The sequence below is a fragment of the Diabrotica virgifera genome, chromosome 3 (assembly GCF_917563875.1).
Source record: "Diabrotica virgifera virgifera chromosome 3, PGI_DIABVI_V3a".
In the NCBI taxonomy this organism is placed as follows: Eukaryota; Metazoa; Arthropoda; class Insecta; order Coleoptera; family Chrysomelidae; genus Diabrotica; species Diabrotica virgifera.
Window position 1 is genome coordinate 144556620 of NC_065445.1, and position 22220 is coordinate 144578839.

General features: G+C 33.3%; 1 protein-coding gene across 1 annotated transcript; it reads left to right on the forward strand.

The window, feature by feature from the left end:
• Positions 1 to 1203: 1203 nt before the first annotated feature.
• On the forward strand, positions 1204 to 9797 carry LOC126882578 (PHD finger protein 13-like). The gene is made up of 2 exons (XM_050647551.1): positions 1204 to 1252; positions 9100 to 9797. Exons 1-2 carry the CDS (start codon positions 1204 to 1206, stop codon positions 9795 to 9797), a joined length of 747 nt encoding a protein of 248 aa, XP_050503508.1.
• The last annotated feature ends 12423 nt before the right edge of the window (positions 9798 to 22220 follow it).

The following is a 22220-nucleotide window of genomic DNA, read 5'->3' on the forward strand; positions in this document are numbered from 1 at the left end:
GACGCTAAATTTAGATAGATTTATATAAAAATAGAGCAATACGAGTTCATTTACCGGCCATTAAAATAATTTTTTATTCTATTTCGAATAGAAAAAAACTCTAGTGTACATTCGATGGACACTAGATCATTTGAGAGATAATCATAGAAGGCGACCATATATATCTTAACGTGGAATCGAGAAACAATACATTCAATTTCATTTAATTTATTTACAGGTAAAATTTCGTAAATAATGGGCCATAGCTTAACGTCAGGTTCCTGAGGTAAAAATAGACCGATTTAAGCTTAGTTAGTTAGCTTAGATTTAAACTTATCTTAGTACAAATTTTATAATAACCGAGATACAGGATATCAAAGTTAAAATTTTTTTTATATATTATTGAATATTTCCTGACAGGTATGAGATAACAACATGAAATTTGGTATGTGGAGGTTTTTGGATCGAGAAAACTAAATTCCCTACCAAAAATTATGTATTGCCCAGAGGGCGCCACATACGCCTTTCAGCACTCATTTATTACGTTCAATTTTTTTTATACCTCACTCTGTATAATTTTGACATTAAAATTTTTATTTTCCTATTATTTTTACTTAAAAAAGGTATACTTCTTTGATCTCCCTAAACTCAACCGTTTTCGAGATAAACGCATTTTAAATCTGCGATACACCATCATTTTTAGCATAATATTAGCATAATATATAGCAGTTCTCAAATTTATGTCATTGCATCGCAAATTCCATTTGAAGAAATTTGCGATACATTTTTGGATAATTTTATGGTTTTAAGTTATTTTTCGGGTGTAACTACAATGATATTATGCTAAAAATGATGGTGTATCGCAGATTTCAAATGCGTTTATCTCGAAAACGGTTGAGTTTAGGGAGATGAAAGAAGTATACCTTTTTTAAGTAAAACTAATAGGACAATAAAAATTTTAATGTCAAAATTATACAGAGTGAGGGTAAAAAAATTGAACGTAATAAATGAGTGCTGAAAGGCGTATGTGGCGCCCTCTGGGCAATGCATAATTTTTGGTAGGGAATTTAGTTTCCTCGACCCAAGAAACCCCCACATACCAAATTTCATGTTGTTATCTCATACCTGTCAGGAAATATTCGATAATAAATAAAAAAAAAGTTTAACTTTGACACCCTGTATCTCCAAAACGCCCCATTATTTTTGTCCGACAAGTGATCCAATATGCATTACACATGTAAAAGAACAGCACAAAAGAAAAATGACATCTGTGGTAATAAATAAAAAATTTTCAGGAAATTGACATCTTCGGCGCGTCCGACTGTGCATATGCCCCATGAAAATTGTCCGACAAGGTTACCACATTATTGTAAAAATGTTTTATGGTATATTCTGATAAAATTAGCAATGTGGTAATAAATTTTTTATTTTCATAAATTTGACATATTTAGCGTGTCCGACGCGTCGTATGCCCCAATATTTTTGTCCGACAAAATTATTTTCGCTGTTTATACGATAAAAACCATTGATTAAAATAAAATGACCAATGTGGTTATAAATTTTTTTCTTGCATAAAATTGACAACTTCGTGACCGCTTGACAGACAAACGCCCCACTGCCATGATGCGCTAAGCTCGAAATTTGTCCGACTCCACCCAAATAACAAGTACAAAAAGTTTCAACGGTGTGGTCATAAATAATAATTTTATATGGGGCCTAAGAACTATTATTTGTTTTCAACAATATATAATCTCTACACTGAAGTTGTAACGTGTCAAAATGACGTTTGCTATATTTGCCTAATTTTGGTTGTTTTATTAAATTTTATTTTAATAATCCTGTACATCACCTTAATTGTTGAAAATACTTTATAAAGAAATAATTTTTTGGTTGTGCCAATAAAATCCCCGTTATACCTATAGGTTAAAGAATTTACCGCCTAAATTCATCTGTACTTACTAATATCCTTTTATAATCCCTTGCCCTTGAAAAGTAAAAAAATCTACCGCTTTGATTGTATCACATAATTTCCGTTAAGACTGCCCACAAGGCTGTTTAGACACTAATTTCTCAAAAAAAGTGCCGAAAGTGGTGCTGTTAGATTAAGTACAAGTTAATTTTCGACCACCCAATAGACGTTAAGTTCCGCTAAGTTCGACTTGTGTCTTCGAGCTCCATGTAAAGGGGTCCAGAGTTAGTTCTAGTTAGTCCCGAACTCGCCCTGATTCAGGAAATGCAAAGGTAGTCCAAAATGTATCTCAAGTTTGGAATCCTGGTAGTTATATCTCAGGTGATCTTGTTGGTAGTCCTGAGTTTTCGAAGGTAATCCAAGTTTAAGTCGCAGTCTATCTTAGGTTTTGCTCTTATTGGCAGTCACAGTTTCCCCCACATAAGTATGGAGCCCGAGCCCCTTTGTATTCAAGACATGACTGCGCGGAAGGTCAACTTTCTGTTGATCGTCTCTACAACTCTAAGTAATTTTGAGTAAAGAAAGGGAGATGGTAAAAGAACTAGCGAAGGGACATACTACTACGTCGATGCTTAACCCTAATAAAGAACACCGATTAATCTCTCACAGAGGAAATACACCACGCGCAGGAAAGAGAAGGCTGAATAGCAACCTTACGAATGATAAAGGACAAAGAAGGAAGAAGATTGTATTAATCAAATGTGTATTTCTTATAAAAATAAAGTATTTTTAGATAGTGGTATTTTTAATAGATTATTAGGTATGTATCATCAGAAGTCCATGGTATTCCAGCGTTCTATTTTTAATTGTAAACGTGATTTCTTGTTTCTTGAAGATTCTTCCTGACACGTCCCAATTATTAGTAATTTGATATATTGCTAATATTCAGAGAATTCCTTCATGAAAAAATATTTCGAAGACAGGCACTTTTTTTAGTAGTTTTTCTATCATGGTGTATACCTACTTCAACGCCAGCGTCATCATCATCAGTAGCTCGACAACCCTTTTTGGGTCCTGGCTTGTTCTAGGATTTTTCTCCATTATGTTCTGTTCCATGCTTTGTTTTTTCATGGATACAGTAGAACGTATCTCTAACGTTTTACCAATCCAATTTTCAGTATATAACTTCATTTTAATAAAATATATTCTTAATTTAGATAAAACTTCGCCTTCTGAATTCTGGATTTGATATCTTTCTTCATTCCATTTGATTGCCAAAAAAACAAGAGGAACATCAAAGTATTATACACGCATCAGGAAAAATTAAAACGGTGATGAAATGCGTTAAGAAGAGCCGTACCAAGTTTTAAGTACCTTCTTAATCCACTTGCCTATATCCAGAATTATTTTTATAACTATGGTAGCCATTCATTTATTGAATTTAAATTAAATACGTTTTTTTTTGTTAGACCAAGGGTAATCGGTGTATTAAATTTCAAGGGTCTAGGGTTTTCTTTCAATGACACGAATTCAAGGTCCTGTCCTGTCGAGCCCTTGGTAACATCATGGCATATTTTTCTTCAATATTCATGAATTTAAGTATTTATTTCTTTGTAAGTAATTGGTCGTAGGTCTTGAGATTTCCAGCCAGTCATCAGGTATATGCCCGGATCTATATTATCGAACATGTCCCTAATATTTCAATTAATTTACTAATTTAAATTTACTAATTAATTTACTAATTTCAATAATTTCAATTACTACTGCTGCAATTATCAAGTTTTTAATATAAACTAAAAAATGTATCTTGTTGTAGTTAAACTATTATTCCATCGATAATAATAAAAACATTTATAAATTCAGACTAGTTCCAAACTTTAACAATAAAGTATAAAGTATTCAATAATAATTGTAATTCCTAAAATTTCAGAAACGTCCCTTGTCCCTAAAAACTGCCAATACGCAATACACCTCACAAAAGTCACCAACCAACGCCCTTCTAGCCACCCACCTGACCTTTTTTCAACTTTTTTCCGAACTCGGCCAAACCAATAAGAAACATAAACAAGTAAACCAAACTTAAAAATTCCAACCCTACACTCGGTCGCCCGTGCCCCAATTGGACAGAAAAGAATAACGTTATATCGTTAGAAAGAGACATAAAAAAACGAAGAGGGGCACATGCTCGGTCTTATTCGCCGGGGTTGTTATAAAAATGCGCTTCTTTTATTCGCTTCCCCTGCTAGAACATTTTTAAAACACACCCTTATTTGTTCGGTAGGGTGGGGAAAGGTCAGCGCTGAAGTCGAAGCATCGATATTTTCTTAGGTGCTTCGTCTTATTTGTTCCGGCTGGAAGAGGGGAAAAGAGTGTGTTTTAATTTAGAAGGGTTGTTAGACAATGTAACGTAATTAAAAATTTGTAAAGGAAAACAGAATAAAAATCATTTTTGAAGACGTGGCAAATTTTATTAAAGAAGGCTCAATTATTTACTTCTGCTGCAATGTATTAAATTCGTTTTTTTATAACGCAACTAGAGAAAAAGTTGCCTTTTTTGACCCCTTGTTCTTTTTCAATAAGCCAGTTTTTATCGCGATATTTTGAACATTTGTAAAACTACCATATTTTTAAATGGTTCATGGCAGGTTTTATCATGTTTAAAATATCTCAATAAAAATTGGTTTATCGAAAAATTATTAGGAGGCAAAAAAGTTATAAAATCATTGTGTTTAACTAATGGTAACACAATAATAATTTAATTGGAACGTACACAAATATTTGGGGGGGGGGGTGCACAAATTTCACGGTTACTTTTTTTTAAGATGTGCCTGTCATAAGAATGCCACATGTTCATTTTCAATAAAAAATCTCTCTTCAAAATAAATCTCTCTCAATACTTTTTAAGTATGGAGTATTGTACCTATTGGTTATGCCAATGAAGTATCATATCGTGTATCGATATCGGTAATACCTTCTTATAAAAATGTCGTATTGATATTAATTTTGATACGATATCGATACAATACTCTATAAGTTAATAAAAAAAATATTCTTATTCTTAATTCATTTGTCACTATATCTATTTATTAAAAAATTATCTTAAAATATACAAGAAATATGATAAATTACATTGTAATCTCACAAATATTATCCTTTAAAGAGCTCTTCATCCATCTGTTCACAGAAATGAGTTCTTTGATACATTTATCTTTTAAAGAGCGCCTTTTATTCGTTACATAGTACCAGCGCTGCTTCAGAAAAAAGCCGCTCAACTGGTACGGACGTTGCTTGTACATACAAAATATCCCTAGCCAACCGAGATAAAACGGTTGAAACACTAGTATATGATTTTCACCATAATAAAATATTTGTATGTGGTCCAGGTCTTATAGATTGCAAGTAGTTTTCAATGTCCTTTTCAAAGTCATCGTTATTATTTAATGATTTTAAAAATAAAATATCGAAATTGATTGATTTATTGGATTCATCGTCCTTCACTCTCTCACTAATGGAGAGCATACATGCTTTTGCGTCTTATAACTCTTATAATATTTTAACTAGGACTCAGTGGCGTAACAAACTCCGTCGGGGCCTCCCCGCAGAATTTGAAAGGGGGCCCCTTTTAACCCGGGAGCAGTCGCGCCTTAGAAAAAATCCAACTTTTTATCATTTTCCGTGATAACTTAATGAAAAATTTTGCAACATAACTTTCCACTTCTAAGTGCCTCGAAGAATATTGTAGTAATGCGTAGGATTTTTTTTTATTTTTTTTTAATTTCATTTTTATTTTTTTTTTTGTGTAATTTATGGCTTTGGTGGGAACCAATTAGTTTTAAAATTGTTAGAAATAGATATTTTTAACATAACAAGCAAACAAAAATATTATAAAATTGAAATTTGTTTTAAATTCGTATTGTTAGATTTTGTTCTACGCGCGACTGCTTACGTAACAGAAGTGAGCGCGACTGCTCCCGCGTTAAACAATTATAGGTCTAGACCCCGTGTATGAAAAAAAAGTTGATTAATGGCAAGCTGAAAATTTGTTAATAGCTTAAGCGTGTCTAGTCGGATAAACTTTGATATATGGGAACACTGGAACAGGGGTAGTTTTAATTGTGGAACAGGTTAAAAATTTGGAACGGTCAGACCACGAAAACGGCACATTTATTTTGTCCGACAGAACAGACTTAAACTCTCCGAACAGAGATTAAACTCTCATGCAAATATCAGACTGGAGAGCCATTCCAAATAAACAACTTCTTTTGTTGTTATCTGTACAACTTACCTTCATTACCTTCAATACATTTAATAACCAGCTTTAAAAATAGTAAATGTTAGAACAATTCTTTCTTGATTTCTTATACAGTGTGTTTGCGTAGCATGGAACCTATGGGAAACTTTTTTATTACATATCTATATTACGAAAAAAAGTTATTCTTCATAAAATGCTCTGCATGGTATAAAACCTAAGTTGCAATAATCAGATATTAAATTTTATTGATTTTATACGAGGTATATCAAAAAATATTAATTTCGCTCAATAGTACGTATACCACCTTTATATTTTACAATATTGAAAAATTTTATTATAAAAAGTTGTTCGCAATTAAAAACTATGTTTAAATATGCAATTATATCATTCCAGTTGAAATATTATTGTGAATTATAAAGGTACTTAACTCTTAGAGAGAAATTCATATTTTTCGACATACCTCATATAAAGTTGGTAAAATGTGATATATTACGATTGAATCTTCGTTTTGAGATAATGCAGAGCTTTTTATAAAGAATCTGATAAGAATTGTATAAAGAATTTTTTCTTAAAATTAAAAAATTAATAATTAAATATTTATTATAATTGTAATAAAATGATATGTTGGTTATCGGTAATTTGAGAAATATTTGGAAACATTAATTTTTTATTTACAAGGATATTTTATTACAATACATATTTTATTAAAATTAAAATCGTATATTGTTAAATATAAAAGTACTTTATCCTTGAGTTAAATTCCTATTTTTTGACTTACCTCGTATAAAATTGATAAGCTTTGATATCTGATGGTTTATCTGGCTTTTTTTTGTATCTCAGATTTAAGACCACTCAGAGCATTTCATGAAGAATAACTTTTTTCGTAAAATTGATAATAAAAATGTTTCTCATATGGTTCGAATCTACGCAGACATACTGTATAAGTGCTCAAAAAAATTTATTTTGAATTTTCAAATTGTAATGTCTGACAGGGCCGTAACTACCATTGGGGCAACCGGGGTAGTGCCTCGGGGCCACCGGCGAAGGAGGCCCCGCGATTGTAATCGCATTATACTGCCTATAGGCAATATAACGCGATTAAAAACCTACATTATAGCCGAAGAATGTAAGTAACATTATATGTAGTATATTTTTTATGAAAACAGAAAAGATGTTATATTGATGGTAAATATTTAGCTTAAAATAATGTGATTTCAATTTTTTTTTTGTGTTGGTCAACTAAAATAGCAATATGTAGGTAGGTAGGGGAATACGGGGCGGAATGGACCGGCGGGGTAGAATCAGATTTGTATTTTTTGAAGTGTGTATTATGCTGCCATCTACGATATTTGGTAGTAAGCTACGCTCCGATGAGTAGTTCTGTATCTGGTAGTCGCCATTGTTCACTGCGAAGCGAAGGTGGTATTTATAACGTATTTGTGAATTTCAGTTGTTTTGTTGCATATTTTGTCCATTTCAGATTTGAAGGTAGGTGGTTAAATTTTTCTTATTGCTTATTCAGCATTATGTACTATTGAAATAGACGTTTTAGCTTGCTGTAAACCCCCATAGTTCTTTAAAATATTGCTATATAACCTCACAAAACTTTGAAACTCAAAATAACGAACTTCGCGGCAGAACGGTACGGGGCAGAATGAGACATGTCTCATTCCGCCCCGCTTTATCTTTTGTTGCTTAAGAAAAAAGTACCTTCAAGTTTTCTTGTTACAGATGGTGCGAAACTATGTTAGAAAAACAGAGAGACAAAGTTGGCCTGTAGATTCTATGGAACAGGCAATATCCGCAGTAATTGACGGTAATACAAGTTTAGACAAAGCCTTGTCTCAATATGGTGTACCAAAATCAACATTGGCTCGATATGTGAAGAAAAAGCGGGATAGTCCGGAATTTCGCATTAACAAACAGTCAGGAAAATTTACGTGTATTTTCAATGAACAGCAGGAGTTAGAACTTGCTAATTACGTTAAAAACATGGAAAAAAGATTGTTTGGATTATCCATGAAAGATTTACGCAGGCTAGCGTATCAGTTAGCACACCGCAATGGAATCGTTCATAATTTTAACCAAATTAATCAAACAGCAGGACAAGACTGGATTAATGGCTTTTTGAAGAGACATCCCGATTTAAGTATAAGAAAACCTGAGGCAACCTCTGGAGCTAGTGCGATGGGCTTTAATCGGGTAGCTGTAGCACAATTCCAATCTCTTCTAAAAGAATGCATTGATAAATATAAACTGAATTCTGATCGTATCTTTAATTGTGATGAGACCGGCATTAGCGTGAATCCAAAAGGACACTCCAAAATAATAGCAACGAAAGGGAAACGGCAGGAAGGCACGCTAACATTATCTGAGAGAGGTGAAACTGTGACTGTGGAGTTGTGCTTTTCTGCCAGTGGATCTTACATGGCCCCGATGTTAATTTTCCCCAGGAAACGGAAGCAGCAAGAGTTCGAGTTGGGTTTGCCACCTGGAGGTTGGGCAGAAGTCTCCGACTCGGGATGGATTACAACCGAAACGTTTGTCAGTTGGTTTAAAAAATTTATATATTTTTCTAAGGCCATAAAAGATACTCCTGTTTTGCTTCTGTTCGACGGACATTCGACACATACGAACAACATTGAACTCATTGATCTTGCTCGAGATAACGGAGTTATATTGCTCTGCTTTCCTCCCCACTGTTCGCACCGTCTTCAGCCTTTAGATGTTTCACTGATGAGGCCTATTAGTATTTATTATGAAGAGGAAGTGCGAAAATGGTTAAGATCAAACCCTGGAAAAGTAGTGACTTTATTTCAGATTGCATCGTTGTTTGGAACTGCATTTATTAATGCAGCTACAATGAAAACAGCACTGAACGGCTTCAAGAAAACAGCAATTTGGCCTCTAGATGTTAATGCATTTACTGAAGACGATTTTCTTCCATCTGCACCAACAGATATTCAAATAGAAATAGATGATAATTTGGAGCCCAGAAATGCCAATGATTTGTCAACGACAAATGAAGTAGCCGAGGAGGAACAAATTAGTCAAAATGATGCCACCACTGAACTCATCGGAACAAACTCTAAAACACCAGCATCTAACGGTGAACACCTACCCGTTCTTCCTCAGTGTTCATGGATGCCAGATCATGTTCAAATTCCTTCAGCTATAAGTAACCCAACGTCATTTCCGACTGCTTCTCCTCAACATGTTCTACCGATACCGAAAGTGGAACATAATAAGAAAAGAACTTCTCGAAAAAAAGGAAAAACAGCAATTCTGACTTTATCGCCATATTTCGAAGAGTTGAAAAAGGCCAAGGAAGAAACAAAAACTAAGGCGGCTAAAAAAGTAGAGCGAGTAAAAAGAAAAGTCAGCTTCAGTAAAGACGGAAGTAAAGCCACTAAAGAGAAAGTGGTTAAAAAGAAGAGGGTGTTGTTAAATAAAGGTCTGAAAGTCAAGACAAGAGACTCTGATTCCAGTGACACTGAAGATGATGCCGAGTGTTTATACTGCCAAGACTTCTATTCAACTTCCAATGAAGGATGGGTAGCATGCTCATCGTGCTGCAGTTGGGCACATAATTCTTGTGCAGACGTACATAGTGAGGATGATGAATCAGTTTTCATCTGTGAATTATGTGTAAATTAAAAATTGTGTTAGGCGTAATATTAATAAAAGTTATTTCCCACTAATTATACTTTTTTCCATGCTTTTCTTATGACTGTATTCATTAAAACCTATTAAAAAAATTTAATCCCGTTCTGCCCCGCATACGGGGCGGAACGGGAAAAGTGAACTACTTTTCGTATCAAGTAAAATTGTCAACAATCTTTATTTTTTCTAAAGTTTTATTCTATTTATTATCTTTAAGAATAATTGATTAATTAATTTCTGTACTTTGTTTTCATTTTCAATAAAAACTTATTGACTAGCCAAGGCATCAACATTAGACGTGCCATTCCGCCCCGTGTTCCCCTACAGGAAACTTTAGTCATGGAGTACATTAAAATGCGTTTTCAAGTGGTTAAATATCAATTTTTCCGGACTCCTTCTGCTGGGTGATTAAACCCAGACCCACCGGTAGGGGGGTCCCAGATCACTTTTGCCCCGGGGCCCCCAACATCGTATTTACTTATGGCCCTGATTTAATGACATATTCGAATTCAGCATAATCAAAAAGCAACTAGAAACATTTTTGAACAAAAATGATGAATTCACCGATATGTATTAAAATTATTTAATATAAAAGAGTTTTATTGTTTAAATAATGAATAAACAATTAGAGGCATCTGTGAGTAGAACTTTTCACTTTAAGATAAGATATATAAACTAACAAAAAATGTTTTAGAAAAATATAAGCTTGTTTGATTTTTTCCGAAACCGAAACTATGCAAGGTTTTCTACATTGACTCCTCTAACTAAAGCGTAAGTGTTATAATTTCCTTATCTTACCGTTTATCTGTTGGGAGATTGTCCAATGATTACACAAGAAAAGTCGTCAATAATTGTTAAATAAATGCGTACCAAACTGATGCCACTATAACCGTAAAACAACACAAACATAAATATCATTCAATGCAAACAACCAATATGAAATTACTGGCGATAATATTGTATGAAAATACTAAAAGTAGGTAAAGAACAGAGAGCAGTGGCGGCTCGTCAGAGGAGGCAAGGGAGGCTCAGCCTCCCCATAAATTTTTTACACACTCTGCACTGTTTTGTTTATCATGAATCGCGAAAACAATAAGCACTCTCACTATTATACAACGTGTAAATTCCATATTATCACTAATTATCCATACGTACACGGAGCATTAGCATAAGAACGCATGATCGCGTCTCAGTTTTATTAAATATTATTGTAGGCAGGACCCTGGGTTATCCCGAGATGCATGGACGGAGCCGAGAAGCCCAGCAGTCTCCGTTGCTAATGCTCCGTGCAGCGCAGCAGGCGTTTAAGGAGACCCGGTCTCCTTACAGTGGCGTCTACGGCGCCATCACACGCTGCCCGGAGATATACCAAGGGAGGCAGAGTAGCTTCTCGGCTCCGTTGCGTGGTTGCGTGCGTTTCGGGACAACGAATTTTAGGGTCCTGACTAAAAATAATGAAAAATCTAAAAGTGCGAATTTTGTTATGAAATTTGGTATGTGGGGTTATAATAATATTTACAACAACTTGCTCAAATAACTTTTTCCGATATCTCTAACTGAAAGCAAAATATCGGTAATTTATCGTGTTTTTGAATTCGCAGTAGGCCGAGTTTAGAATTAAAAAAATTCAGTTGAGTATCTTAAAAAATTTGAAGCTTCATTATGTATGGACTGCAAAACTTCAAATCTGTATTTATTTTGATATGCATAGGTATCTATTTACAAATAGATGGAATTGTTAACAAATAAACGACACAAACTTTGGTATTAAATTTTACAATTAGACTAACTAGTTTTAAAATCATATGATATTATGAAATTATGAATTAGGATGATATTATGAAATGTAAATAAAAAATGGTCAAAAAATGGAGCCTTAAATTACATTTTTTGGCGCATTTTTTTGCTAGTGCAAATTTGTCTAGATATTTTACAGTTAGGTATAGCCTCCCCTATTGTAAAAATCACGAGCCGCCACTGACAGAGGGAAAGAAAACCCTTTTTAGTGTTAAAAATATTGTTCTTAAATTCGGAAAATTGCAATTCTAAATTCTAATATCTTTCAATAGTCACGTACAAAGCATTATATAGTTTATTGTCGCTGCCATAAAATTTCGGTAGGCCGGAAGGGATTAAGTTTCTAGATATTATGAGATGATTCACTTGGCAAATACGTCTAGTTAGAAATTTTTACGTTTTTAAATTTAAACAGACCACGTAAAAATAATATAAGAATAACAGATTTTTACATAATATCAGATGGCAAGATGGGGCCCTTAAGCGATTGGGGCCCCCGCATGCTTCATGCTGCGGGGCCCTCTGTTACGCCCCTGCTAGGACTTATGCAGCACTCACGTGGCATGTAATTTTTTTCTCGATATCGGTATTCTCAATAATATCGAAGCAAGCGTGTCGACAACACAAGAGTATGGTATTGATTTCAGATAATGAGTATCGTATCGACATTAATATTGATAAGATATGTATTATATCGGTATCGTATTTATTTTCGATACGATATCAATACAATATTTTTATCGAATATCGTGAAGCTCTACTCTGCGATATTGTTATATTCAGTGTTAACTACCGCTGTTAGGTATACAAATTCGTTAACTGTCTGCATGTGATTTCCAAGTGTACCTATAGCTTTCTAGGATGTTGTTTGAATAAGGTATTGGCTATCAATAGGTTGTTCTCTACGCAGAACCGTATAAGTATCTATCCTCTATTGTTCCTGGTACCGAGAACGTATATTCCTATGTTGTCTCCCTATGTTGAATTTTAGCATTAGTCACCCACACTTCTTTTTCTCAGTCGCATTATTTCATCTATGCTTTTACAAAATTTTTCGTCCTCTGACCTATCACTTGTTGGAGCATTATCATCATCATCATTGGCTCTATAACTCACGGAGGGTCTTGGCCTGTTCTAGAATCAGCTTCTATTCCTTCCTATGCTTCGCCTTGGTTTTCCAATTTCGTACTCTTACTACTCGTAAGTCGTCTTCCATATGGTCATTAAATCGTACTCTGGACCTGCCTTTTCTCCTTACTTCAACCGGTCTTTGGTTATAAATGTGTTTTGCCGGCTCCACCTCATTTAATCCCTCTAAGTGGCCTAGCCACCGGAGCCTGTTTATTTTGATAGACGTAGGAATACTAGGCTCACTATAAAGGCGGTAAAGCTCAAAATTATAGCGTGTACGCCATAATCCACGCCTTTATAAATATCTCTGAGGATTTTACGTTCAAAACATTTTAACCTTTCTTCATCACTTTTTGTTATCGTCCACGTTTCTGACGCGTTGGAAACCAGAGATCTGAATATCTTAATAATATTTCGGATTATATGGGTTGTTCGTAATTTCAATATTGGTACTCTATCATTTATAGGGATGAAGTCTGTGACTGATAGCACAATTTTGTCCGATAATAATACAAACGTTCCATATTGATGTTCTTGTCGATTCCTTCTGAACAATAGATGTATATATCTTTTGTTTTTTGTTTTACTTCATTCATCCCCTAGTTGTCTGTTTTCATTTTTATCATCTCGGCTTCAGTATTCGCCAGTTTCTCGGATATAAATCTTCGTAAGTTTCAGGTGGCAACGCGTACAATCCGACAAGCGAGTGCTGGTGGGTGACCTTAATCGCGGGGGTCACAAATTTGTGGTTGCCGTATCAAAAATTTAGTTGGGATCCGAAAATGACGTTAGTAGATATTATTCACTACAATGTGAACTCCTAGTCGACAGCAATATAAATGAGCAATCCCTTCCGCTTTTCAATTTGTTCTATGCCCCACCCGCCAGCAGTCACTTGTCGGATTGTACTATCGTCATATATTTGGATTCTCTGAACACCTCCCTGGATCTCAGTAGTAGTTGACGGGGGGATTCTTCGCACCCTCTCCCTATTTAAGTTGTGACCCAGACTGAGGACTACTTTCTTGTTTTCTTCTGCCATTTAGTTATGTGGAAAATATATTGGGGTGCTTTTCCCTTTGCCATCCCCGTCGCAACCATTCAAAACAACCATTCAAACAGCTCCAGTCATGCTTGTGGTAGTCCAGTTTTAAGCCGGTCCAGGATCATTTCCTCTGCGTCTTGAGCTAAATTTATGATCGCTGCTACCCTTCATCAGCAAGGGATAGGAAATAGGTAGCTAGATTTTTGGAAGGATGAAGGGACAGGATATGATTTCTTCCAGTAAGGAATTGAGAGCCAAACCTGGCTCAGGATTGCTTCCCTGAAGTAGTCCTATTTACTACCGGTATCGTAGAAAGTGTCCACCTGCTACCTCTATACCTTCAAGTAAATATACTAAGGCCCGGTCTTTTCACCTCCGAATAACTATTTATTGGGAAGTTTATCCGGCAGATTACGTGTAAATCTGTCAAATAAACCTCCGAATAACTTTTATTCGGAGGTGAAAAGACCGAGCCTAAATAAAGTACCACCAGCACTTTAATTTTTGATCTAACAGGTGAAACAAGGAATTCAGAGTATAGATTAGCGTACTAGACAAAAATAATATTATTTGTTGATTATAATTTTAGTCCAGAGTAGAAAAATGAAAACGGGAAAAAAATCAATACAGGTAAATGAAGGCGCTAAATCGTAGGGTAGATATAGTTAATTAAAAATACAGAGGTACTCGTAAATCAACCTAATGTTTTTATAAACAAAGGCCAAAGTCAGAAAATATTGTTTTTTGCCTATAGCATTTTTAGTATCATATTTTAGGCTATTGATTATGTACTATAGAAAGGAACTAAAACGTTAACGGGGTTTTATTATATCATATAGTCAATGGACATCTATATATGAAAAAACCGCGGACTGCTACCATTTAAAGGGGTGCGTTTTTGAGAAATGGGTGAATTAGTCCCTGGGAACAGGTTACATTAGGGTGAGTTCTATGCACTTTTGGTACAAACACGTCTACATAAAAATTGTTGCTGGTTAAATTTTCTATCTAAATATCACTTTTTAATGTCAATGATACTTTTTTTTACAAAAATATATTCAAAAGAAGAAGCACAAAGAAACCCAAAAGAAAGAAATTTTGTTTTTTGTCACATAACTTTTGTCCACGGGGATATAGGTATAAACAATGCTTCACAGAAAAAAAAACTTACATATTTTCTCTTTAAAATAATGTTTGGTAGAGGTCATTAATATTTACAGTGTTCGAAATATGATTTTTCAAAATTCGAAAATCACAGCAATTTTGGGCAATTTTCCTTGTTATTTCGCAAATATTGTTCTGTAACTTTTTTCTACGTAACTTTAGGTATATGCAATGGTACATGTAAGAGGAATAGAAATCAATTACCTTTAAAATGGTCTACTGTATAATGTTGTACGACTTCTTTTAAAGAGGTTATCTTTTTCAAGACTTTATACTTTTAACGAGTTTTTATATTTTTTACGATTATTTTTTAAATTTCCCATTATAACTTTTTTTTCTATATGGTATATATTATATAATAAAAAAGAAAGCTTATTCTATTTACTTTAAAATGGTGTATTGTAAAAAATTCTAGGGTTATTTTTGAATAAGATATGCTTTTTCAAATTGTAATAAGTACTTGCAACGATTTTTGATTTTAGGATTATTTTTTAAATTCCTCATTATAATTTTTTTATGTGATTGTGTGTTATGATTGAATCTTATTTTTATGGATAATACTTTGGATCCACTTGACTCGGCCGGGCAAACTTCAAAATATGGATTAATTCCAATATTTACTGTCAAAGCTCCTGCACCACAAGCTTTGCTAGAAAAAATAGCATGTAAATGTACCAAAGGATGTACAAAAAACTGCGGTTGTAGGAAGATAGGAATTAGTTGTTCAATATTCTGCAAAGGGTGCATGTGCATGGGTACTAATTATGGGAACTCTAAGATAACTGAGGTGTCAGAGGAAGATATTGAAGCTAATGCTAACGAAGAGATGGACTTTGATTTTGAAAATTTTTTAAATGTCAACGTTTAAATAATTTTAACTACAGTGATGTTTTTTAAGACTAATGTTTATGTAATTTTTGTAAAAGAAATAATTTTAAATAATACAGGTAAAAAAATATCAAAGAATCACTCGGTTTCCATTATGTATTTAAATATAGATGATACACCATTTTAAAGAACAGAAAGTAAGCCCTCTTTTTTGCGCAATATATAGATAGTATATTCATGTACAAGAAAAAAAAGTTATAATGAGAAATTTCAAAAATAATCGTAAAAAATGTGAAAAATAATATGTTTTTATATGAGGTATTGTATAATATAATATAATATATTATATAATAATTTTATTTTATTTTTATATTATATTATAAAAAATCGTCAAAAATATAAAACCTTGAAAAACCATAATCTCTTTAAAAAAGTCGTACAACGTTATACAGTAGACCAATTTAAAGGTAATTGATTTCTATTCCTATTACGTGTACCATTGCATATACCTAAAGTTACGTAGAAAAAGTTACAGAACAATATTTGCGAAATAACAAGGAAAATTGCCCAAAATTTCTGTGAGTAGCGAATTTTGAAAAATCATATTTCGAAAACTGTAAATCCTAATGACCTCTACCGAACATCATTTTAAAGAGAAAATATGTAAGTTTTTTTCTCCTGTGAAGCAATGTCTATACCTATATCCCCGTGGACAAAAGTTATGGGACAAAAAACAAAATTTCTTTCTTTTGGGTTTCTTTGTGCTTATTCTTTTGGATATATTTTTGTAAAAAAAGTATCTTTGACTTTAAAAAGTTATATTTAGATAGGAAATTTAACCAGGAACAATTTTTATGTAGACGTATTTGTACCAAAAGTGCATAGAACTCACCCTAATGTAACCTGTGCCCAGGGACTAATTCACCCATTTCTCAAAAACGAACCCCTTTAAATGGTAGCACTCCACGGTTTTTTCATATATAGATGTCCATTTACCATATTAAATAATAAAACCCCGTTAATGTTGTAGTTTCTTTTAGCTATCTTATTTTGAATATAATCAATAGCCTATTTACAGCAAAAGTTGTTTTAAGGAATTTGTCTGTCATGAAAAAACGATTATTTTTAATTTTTATAAGTTAAATCCATAAAAAATTAACCAATGTAATAGCAAAAAACCACGTTTTTTGCACTATTTTGTAAATGTTAATACATTTTAACAAATAGGCCGTAAGGAACTTGTTACACCTTAATCTAGAGGTACTTAATTAGGAGCCTTTATTATAGAACAAGAGGCAGCGCTGAAAAATCTATTTCAATTTACTAAAGCTAGATTTTTCACAGTTGATTACTGTGAGTGTGTAGAGAAACATACTGCGGTCGGTCAAGCGAAACGTAGAACAGGTGTTATTGAGACGGTATCAAAGTTGCATTCCTTCTTCTTAACGTGCCCTATCAAGTCCCCTTGACGTTGGCGATTAACATGGCGAAACTGTCTCTGTCTCGAGCTATTCTAAATAGGTGTTCTGCTTTCTTTATTCCTGTCCACTCCCGGATATTCTTCAACCAAGAGGCCTGCTTTCTACCAACTCCTCTGCGTCCTTCGATTTTACCCATCATAATAAGTTGAAGAATATTATACCGGTCTCCCCTTACTACGTGTCCAAAATAGGCCATCTTTCTATATTTGATGTTATCAAGCAGCTCGCGGGTAGCATTTGCTCTCTTAAGGACTGCCACATTTGTCAGCATAGCCGTCCATGGTATTTTTAGAATACGTCTGTGCAGCCACATTTCAAAGGCCTCCAAACGGTTAATGGTGGATATTTTTAATGTCCATGCTTCGACACCATACAAGAGGACTGACCAAATGTAGCATTTAATCATGCGCTTTCGAAGTTGAAGTTGCAAGGTATCATTACAGAAGAATGACCTCATTTTTAAAAATGTCGTGCGGGCTATCTCGATTCTACATTTTTTCTCTTTATCTGGATCTAGTTGTTCAGTAATATGGCAACCAAGATATTTAAAACTGGGTACTCTTTGAATCATATGACCATCAACATATAACCGTGAATCTTGATGGGCCAAACGGCTAAATACCATGTACTTTGTTTTTGAACAGTTTATATTTAGGCCAAACTCTCTTCCCACTCTGTCAATGGCATTTAAAAGGTGTTGTAATCCATTCATATCATCACTTAAAATAACTGTATCGTCTGCATGTCTGATTGTATTTATCAGAATTCCATTAACCTTCACACCCCATTCCAAATTATGCAGCGCTTCCTTAAATATTCTATCTGAATACAAATTGAACAGCAGTGGGGACAGTATACAACCCTGTCTGACGCCTCTTTGTATTTTGCATATTTCTGTTGATTTTCCATTTATGCAAGCTGTCGCTGTTTGACGCCAGTATAATTTTTCTATGATTCGTACATCTTGACTATCAACTCCTTTATCCTTTAGTATTTTAATTAATTTGTGATGTTGTACTCGATCAAAGGCCTTCTCATAGTCAATAAATACAGCAAAGACGTCTTTCCTTTGATCTCGGCATTTCTGCAATAACACATTTAGTGCAAAGAGTGCGTCCCGGGTTCCCAGTTCATTTCTGAAGCCAAATTGTGTTTCATCCTGGTCTTCTTCACATTTATCTCTGATTCTACTGTGGATGATACGTAGAAAGATTTTCAAGGTGTGGCTCATAAGGCTTATCATTCTATAGTCGCTACAGTTTTTCGGACGTTGTTTTTTTGGTAGGGTTATGAATTCGGACTTTAACCAATCTTCAGGGATATCACCGAATCATATCATGCAATATCATGCATTCCTACGAAGGTAATTATTTCCATTTACTAAGGCTGAAAATCAGTACACACATTCTAAATTAAATATAAATAAAAGTTATTATAGTCGGTCAGCTGTATGGCGGGACATAGCCGGTCGGTCGGCCTCAATAATCGATTGAAGAAATGAAGCATTTTGGCTCGCAATTCTTTCGTCCAGCATGGATTTACTTGAAATTTTCACAGGAGGTAGGGAATAGTCCAAGGATCATTTTATATATCATGCCGCTATCATACGCTAAAACCTTGAGGGTGGTTACCACCCCATCTCGGGGGTGGGAATTTTTTATTACATTTTAACCATGCAGTTCGATGGAAAAAGTGATTCTAAGAAAAAAATATTTTTTACATTTTCTTCGTAAAATTAATATTTTTCGAGTTATTCGCGCTTGAAAATAACAGTTTTTCGACGAAAAAATCGACTTTTTTTAAAGGGCTTTTTGAGAATATCTCGAAAAATATTCTATATATTTTTGGCGATAAAAAGTTTCTTCAACAATGATTTTGTAGGATTTTTAAAGAGCTATAAGACTGTGTAAATTAAATTCCGTAAGATCCCTTAGTTTTTAATTGGGGCTGGTTTAAAGTGCTCGAATAAGGGGGTGTTTGCTGGTAAATAGAGGTTTTAAACAGCTATATCTGGCTAACTATTCACTGTAATGAAAATCTATGTACAGGATAATTTTAGTCATTAAAAAAGCTACAATTTAGTAGTTTATAATTTTTTTTGTATCTTCAGTATTTTCGGAGATATTATGAAGTAAAAGGTAAAAAATGCCAAATTGCAAAAAATCAATTTTTCTTTAAAACTCCAATTTTTCCAAAATTAGGCCATTTAAATAGATCTAGCTCCTTGAGTCTATTGATAATATAAATATAAAAGGAACTACAGAAAGGTAAAGACCAATTTTAAATTAGGAAGGTAGTTAGGGGGTTGTTCTCACTGATTTTTTCGTAGAGGAAAGCAGGTACCGACATTTTTTGATTATAAGTCGTTTAATTTTCATGCTAGAATCTTTTTATTATTATTTTTGAAAGGTCTAATTATTTACTTGAAAAAAGATTATTTAAGTTTTCGTCGAAAAATGCAAATTTTTCCCATTATTTGGCTTTAAATATTTCAAATTCTTCATTTGACGAAAAAAGCTAATCTTTAACATGCCGTATCTCGGTTTGTATTGGTCATAAAAATATAATACTGGAAAATAATATGGTTTGTGTTACTAAAAGGTACAATTTTGATATCTACAGTTTTTTTTTATTTCATGCATAATTTTCAAGGTATTCTCAAAAAACCCTCTAAAAAAGTCGATTTTTTTGTCGAAAAACTGTTATCCTCAAGCGAGAATAACTCGAAAAATATTAGTTTTACGAAGAAAATGTAAAAAACATTTTTTTCTTAGAATCACTTTTTCCGTCGAATTGCATGGTTAAAATGTAATAAAAAAATTCCCACCCCCGAGATGGGGTGGTAACCACCCCCAAGGTTTTAGCGTATGATAGCGGCATGATATAGAAAATGATCCTTGGACTATTCCCTACCTCCTGTGAAAATTTCAAGTAAATCCATGCTGGACGAAAGAATTGCGAGCCAAAATGCTTCATTTCCTCAATCGACTATTGGGGCCGACCGACCGGTTATGTCCCGCCATACAGCTGACCGACTATAATAACTTTTATTTATATTTAATTTAGAATGTGTGTACTGATTTTCAGCCTTAGTAAATGGAAATAATTACCTTCGTAGGAATGCAACTTTGATACCCTCTCAGTAACCCCTGTTCTACGTTTCGCTTGACCGACCGCAGTATGTTGCTCTACACACTCACAGTAATCAACTGTGAAAAATCTAGCTTTAGTAAATTGAAATAGATTTTTCAGCGCTGCCTCTCCGTCTATTAGTGTGCAAGATTTCAAGCAGTTCTGTTTGTTAGTTTACGAGTTATGTTAAATGTTTTTCCCAGATATCGAATGTTTAAACAATAATTGTTGCCCAAGAAGTATTTTCAGAGCTTTTTGGCAAAGTGTACGTGCACTGAGATTCAAAAAGATTCAAAATACTAAGAAAGTTAAAAAAAGAATATATTTTATTTTTTAAATGTTTTTAAACAAGTCGTTAAAAAATGGTAATTTTTTTCCTTATAAACAATTAGAATATCTTTGCTATTTTTCGTGATAAATAATTATAATTGGTCGTGTCAAAAAGCTGGTAAAAACACATATTAAAAAAGAAAAAAACTTTCTACGACCCATAATAACCGAGTTATACTTTTTTTTAGAAAAATCACATCTCTATTGTTTATAAATATTAAGAGTTATAATTTTTACAGAATGATAATAGATATAAATATTTTATATTACAATTAATAAATACGGGATATCTTTCATGTAAAACGAGTAATAACCCTTTAAAGTGAAGTTACTCACGCTGACTGAGCTGGGACCGTGTGATGGGGAGAAATGTCGGAGTCCAGTTTCGCCAGTCGAGACTTTGTTATTGAAAGTTCAATTTGGAGCACTTGAAAAATTTTACAATATCTCAGCTTCCAGAGAACGTAGAGCCTTCATTTTTTTTTTAATTTGGGTAACTCGACGAAAGAATAACAACTAGCTTATTTTCATTTACCGGAAAAATCGGAAAATATTGGAAAATTGACTTTTTTATTCAACATTCATTTACAACGTTATCACTAATATATTTTGATAAATATTTTCATAAAATATTATAAATTTTTTAAATAAATAATAAAATATAATTGTAGTGTATATATTTCTTTAGGTATATACAGAGAGGTTCATTTCATTCGTCTCGGTATCTGTAAGGAAAACGACTTAATTAAAAAAAAATTCTTCACAGAACTATACCGAGCCATTAACACTACAATCTAAAAATATTGTGAATTATACAGGGTGTTTCAAAAAAGAGTGTTATATCAAAGATATAATGTTTTCTTGTTGAAGACCCTACACCTGATGACATTTTTGAATTGCCTTTAAAAAGTAAGCTATACTACAGGGTGTTTTTATTTATTTCAAATTTTATAAAAATGTAAGGTTTTAGAAAAAAAAATATTTACGAATCTAAAAATCGGTGAAAAATTTTTACTTGTATCTTCACAATATCTTCATTCAGCATATTTAAACAGATGTTTATTACCTATAACAAAATTTATAATTACCTAATCGTACATTTTTAGATTTAAAAATTAATTGAAAACAAAAACATTCTCATATTGAAAAGAATTTATGTATAGATTTTAATTATTAATCTTCGTTAATTCTACACAGTTTATGTACAGGTTCATTAATTTCTTCAACATTATCCATAATTGCTTGAAATGAATATCCTTCAACTTCACTTTCGTCATCTATAATAACTGTCAAAAAGTTGTAGCATCTGTTTTCGTCAGTGTCACCTTTGCAATTTATGAAACGCTCGGTACAAATGATTTATTTCAAGACATTATGGATAATGTTGAAGAAATTAATGAATTTGTACAAAAACTGTGTAGAATTAAAGAAAATCAAAAATTATAATCTATAGGTAGGTACATAAATTTTTTAATATAAGAAAGTTTTTGTTTTCAATTAATTTTTAAA

Coding starts and splice junctions, on each gene's coding strand:
- LOC126882578 (XM_050647551.1), top strand. CDS start 1,204: ATGCATTACACATGTAAAAGAACAGCACAAAAGAAAAATGACATCTGT. Junction 1,253..9,099: donor AAAGAAAAATGACATCTGTG/GTAATAAATAAA, acceptor CTGCACCAACAG/ATATTCAAATAGAAATAGAT.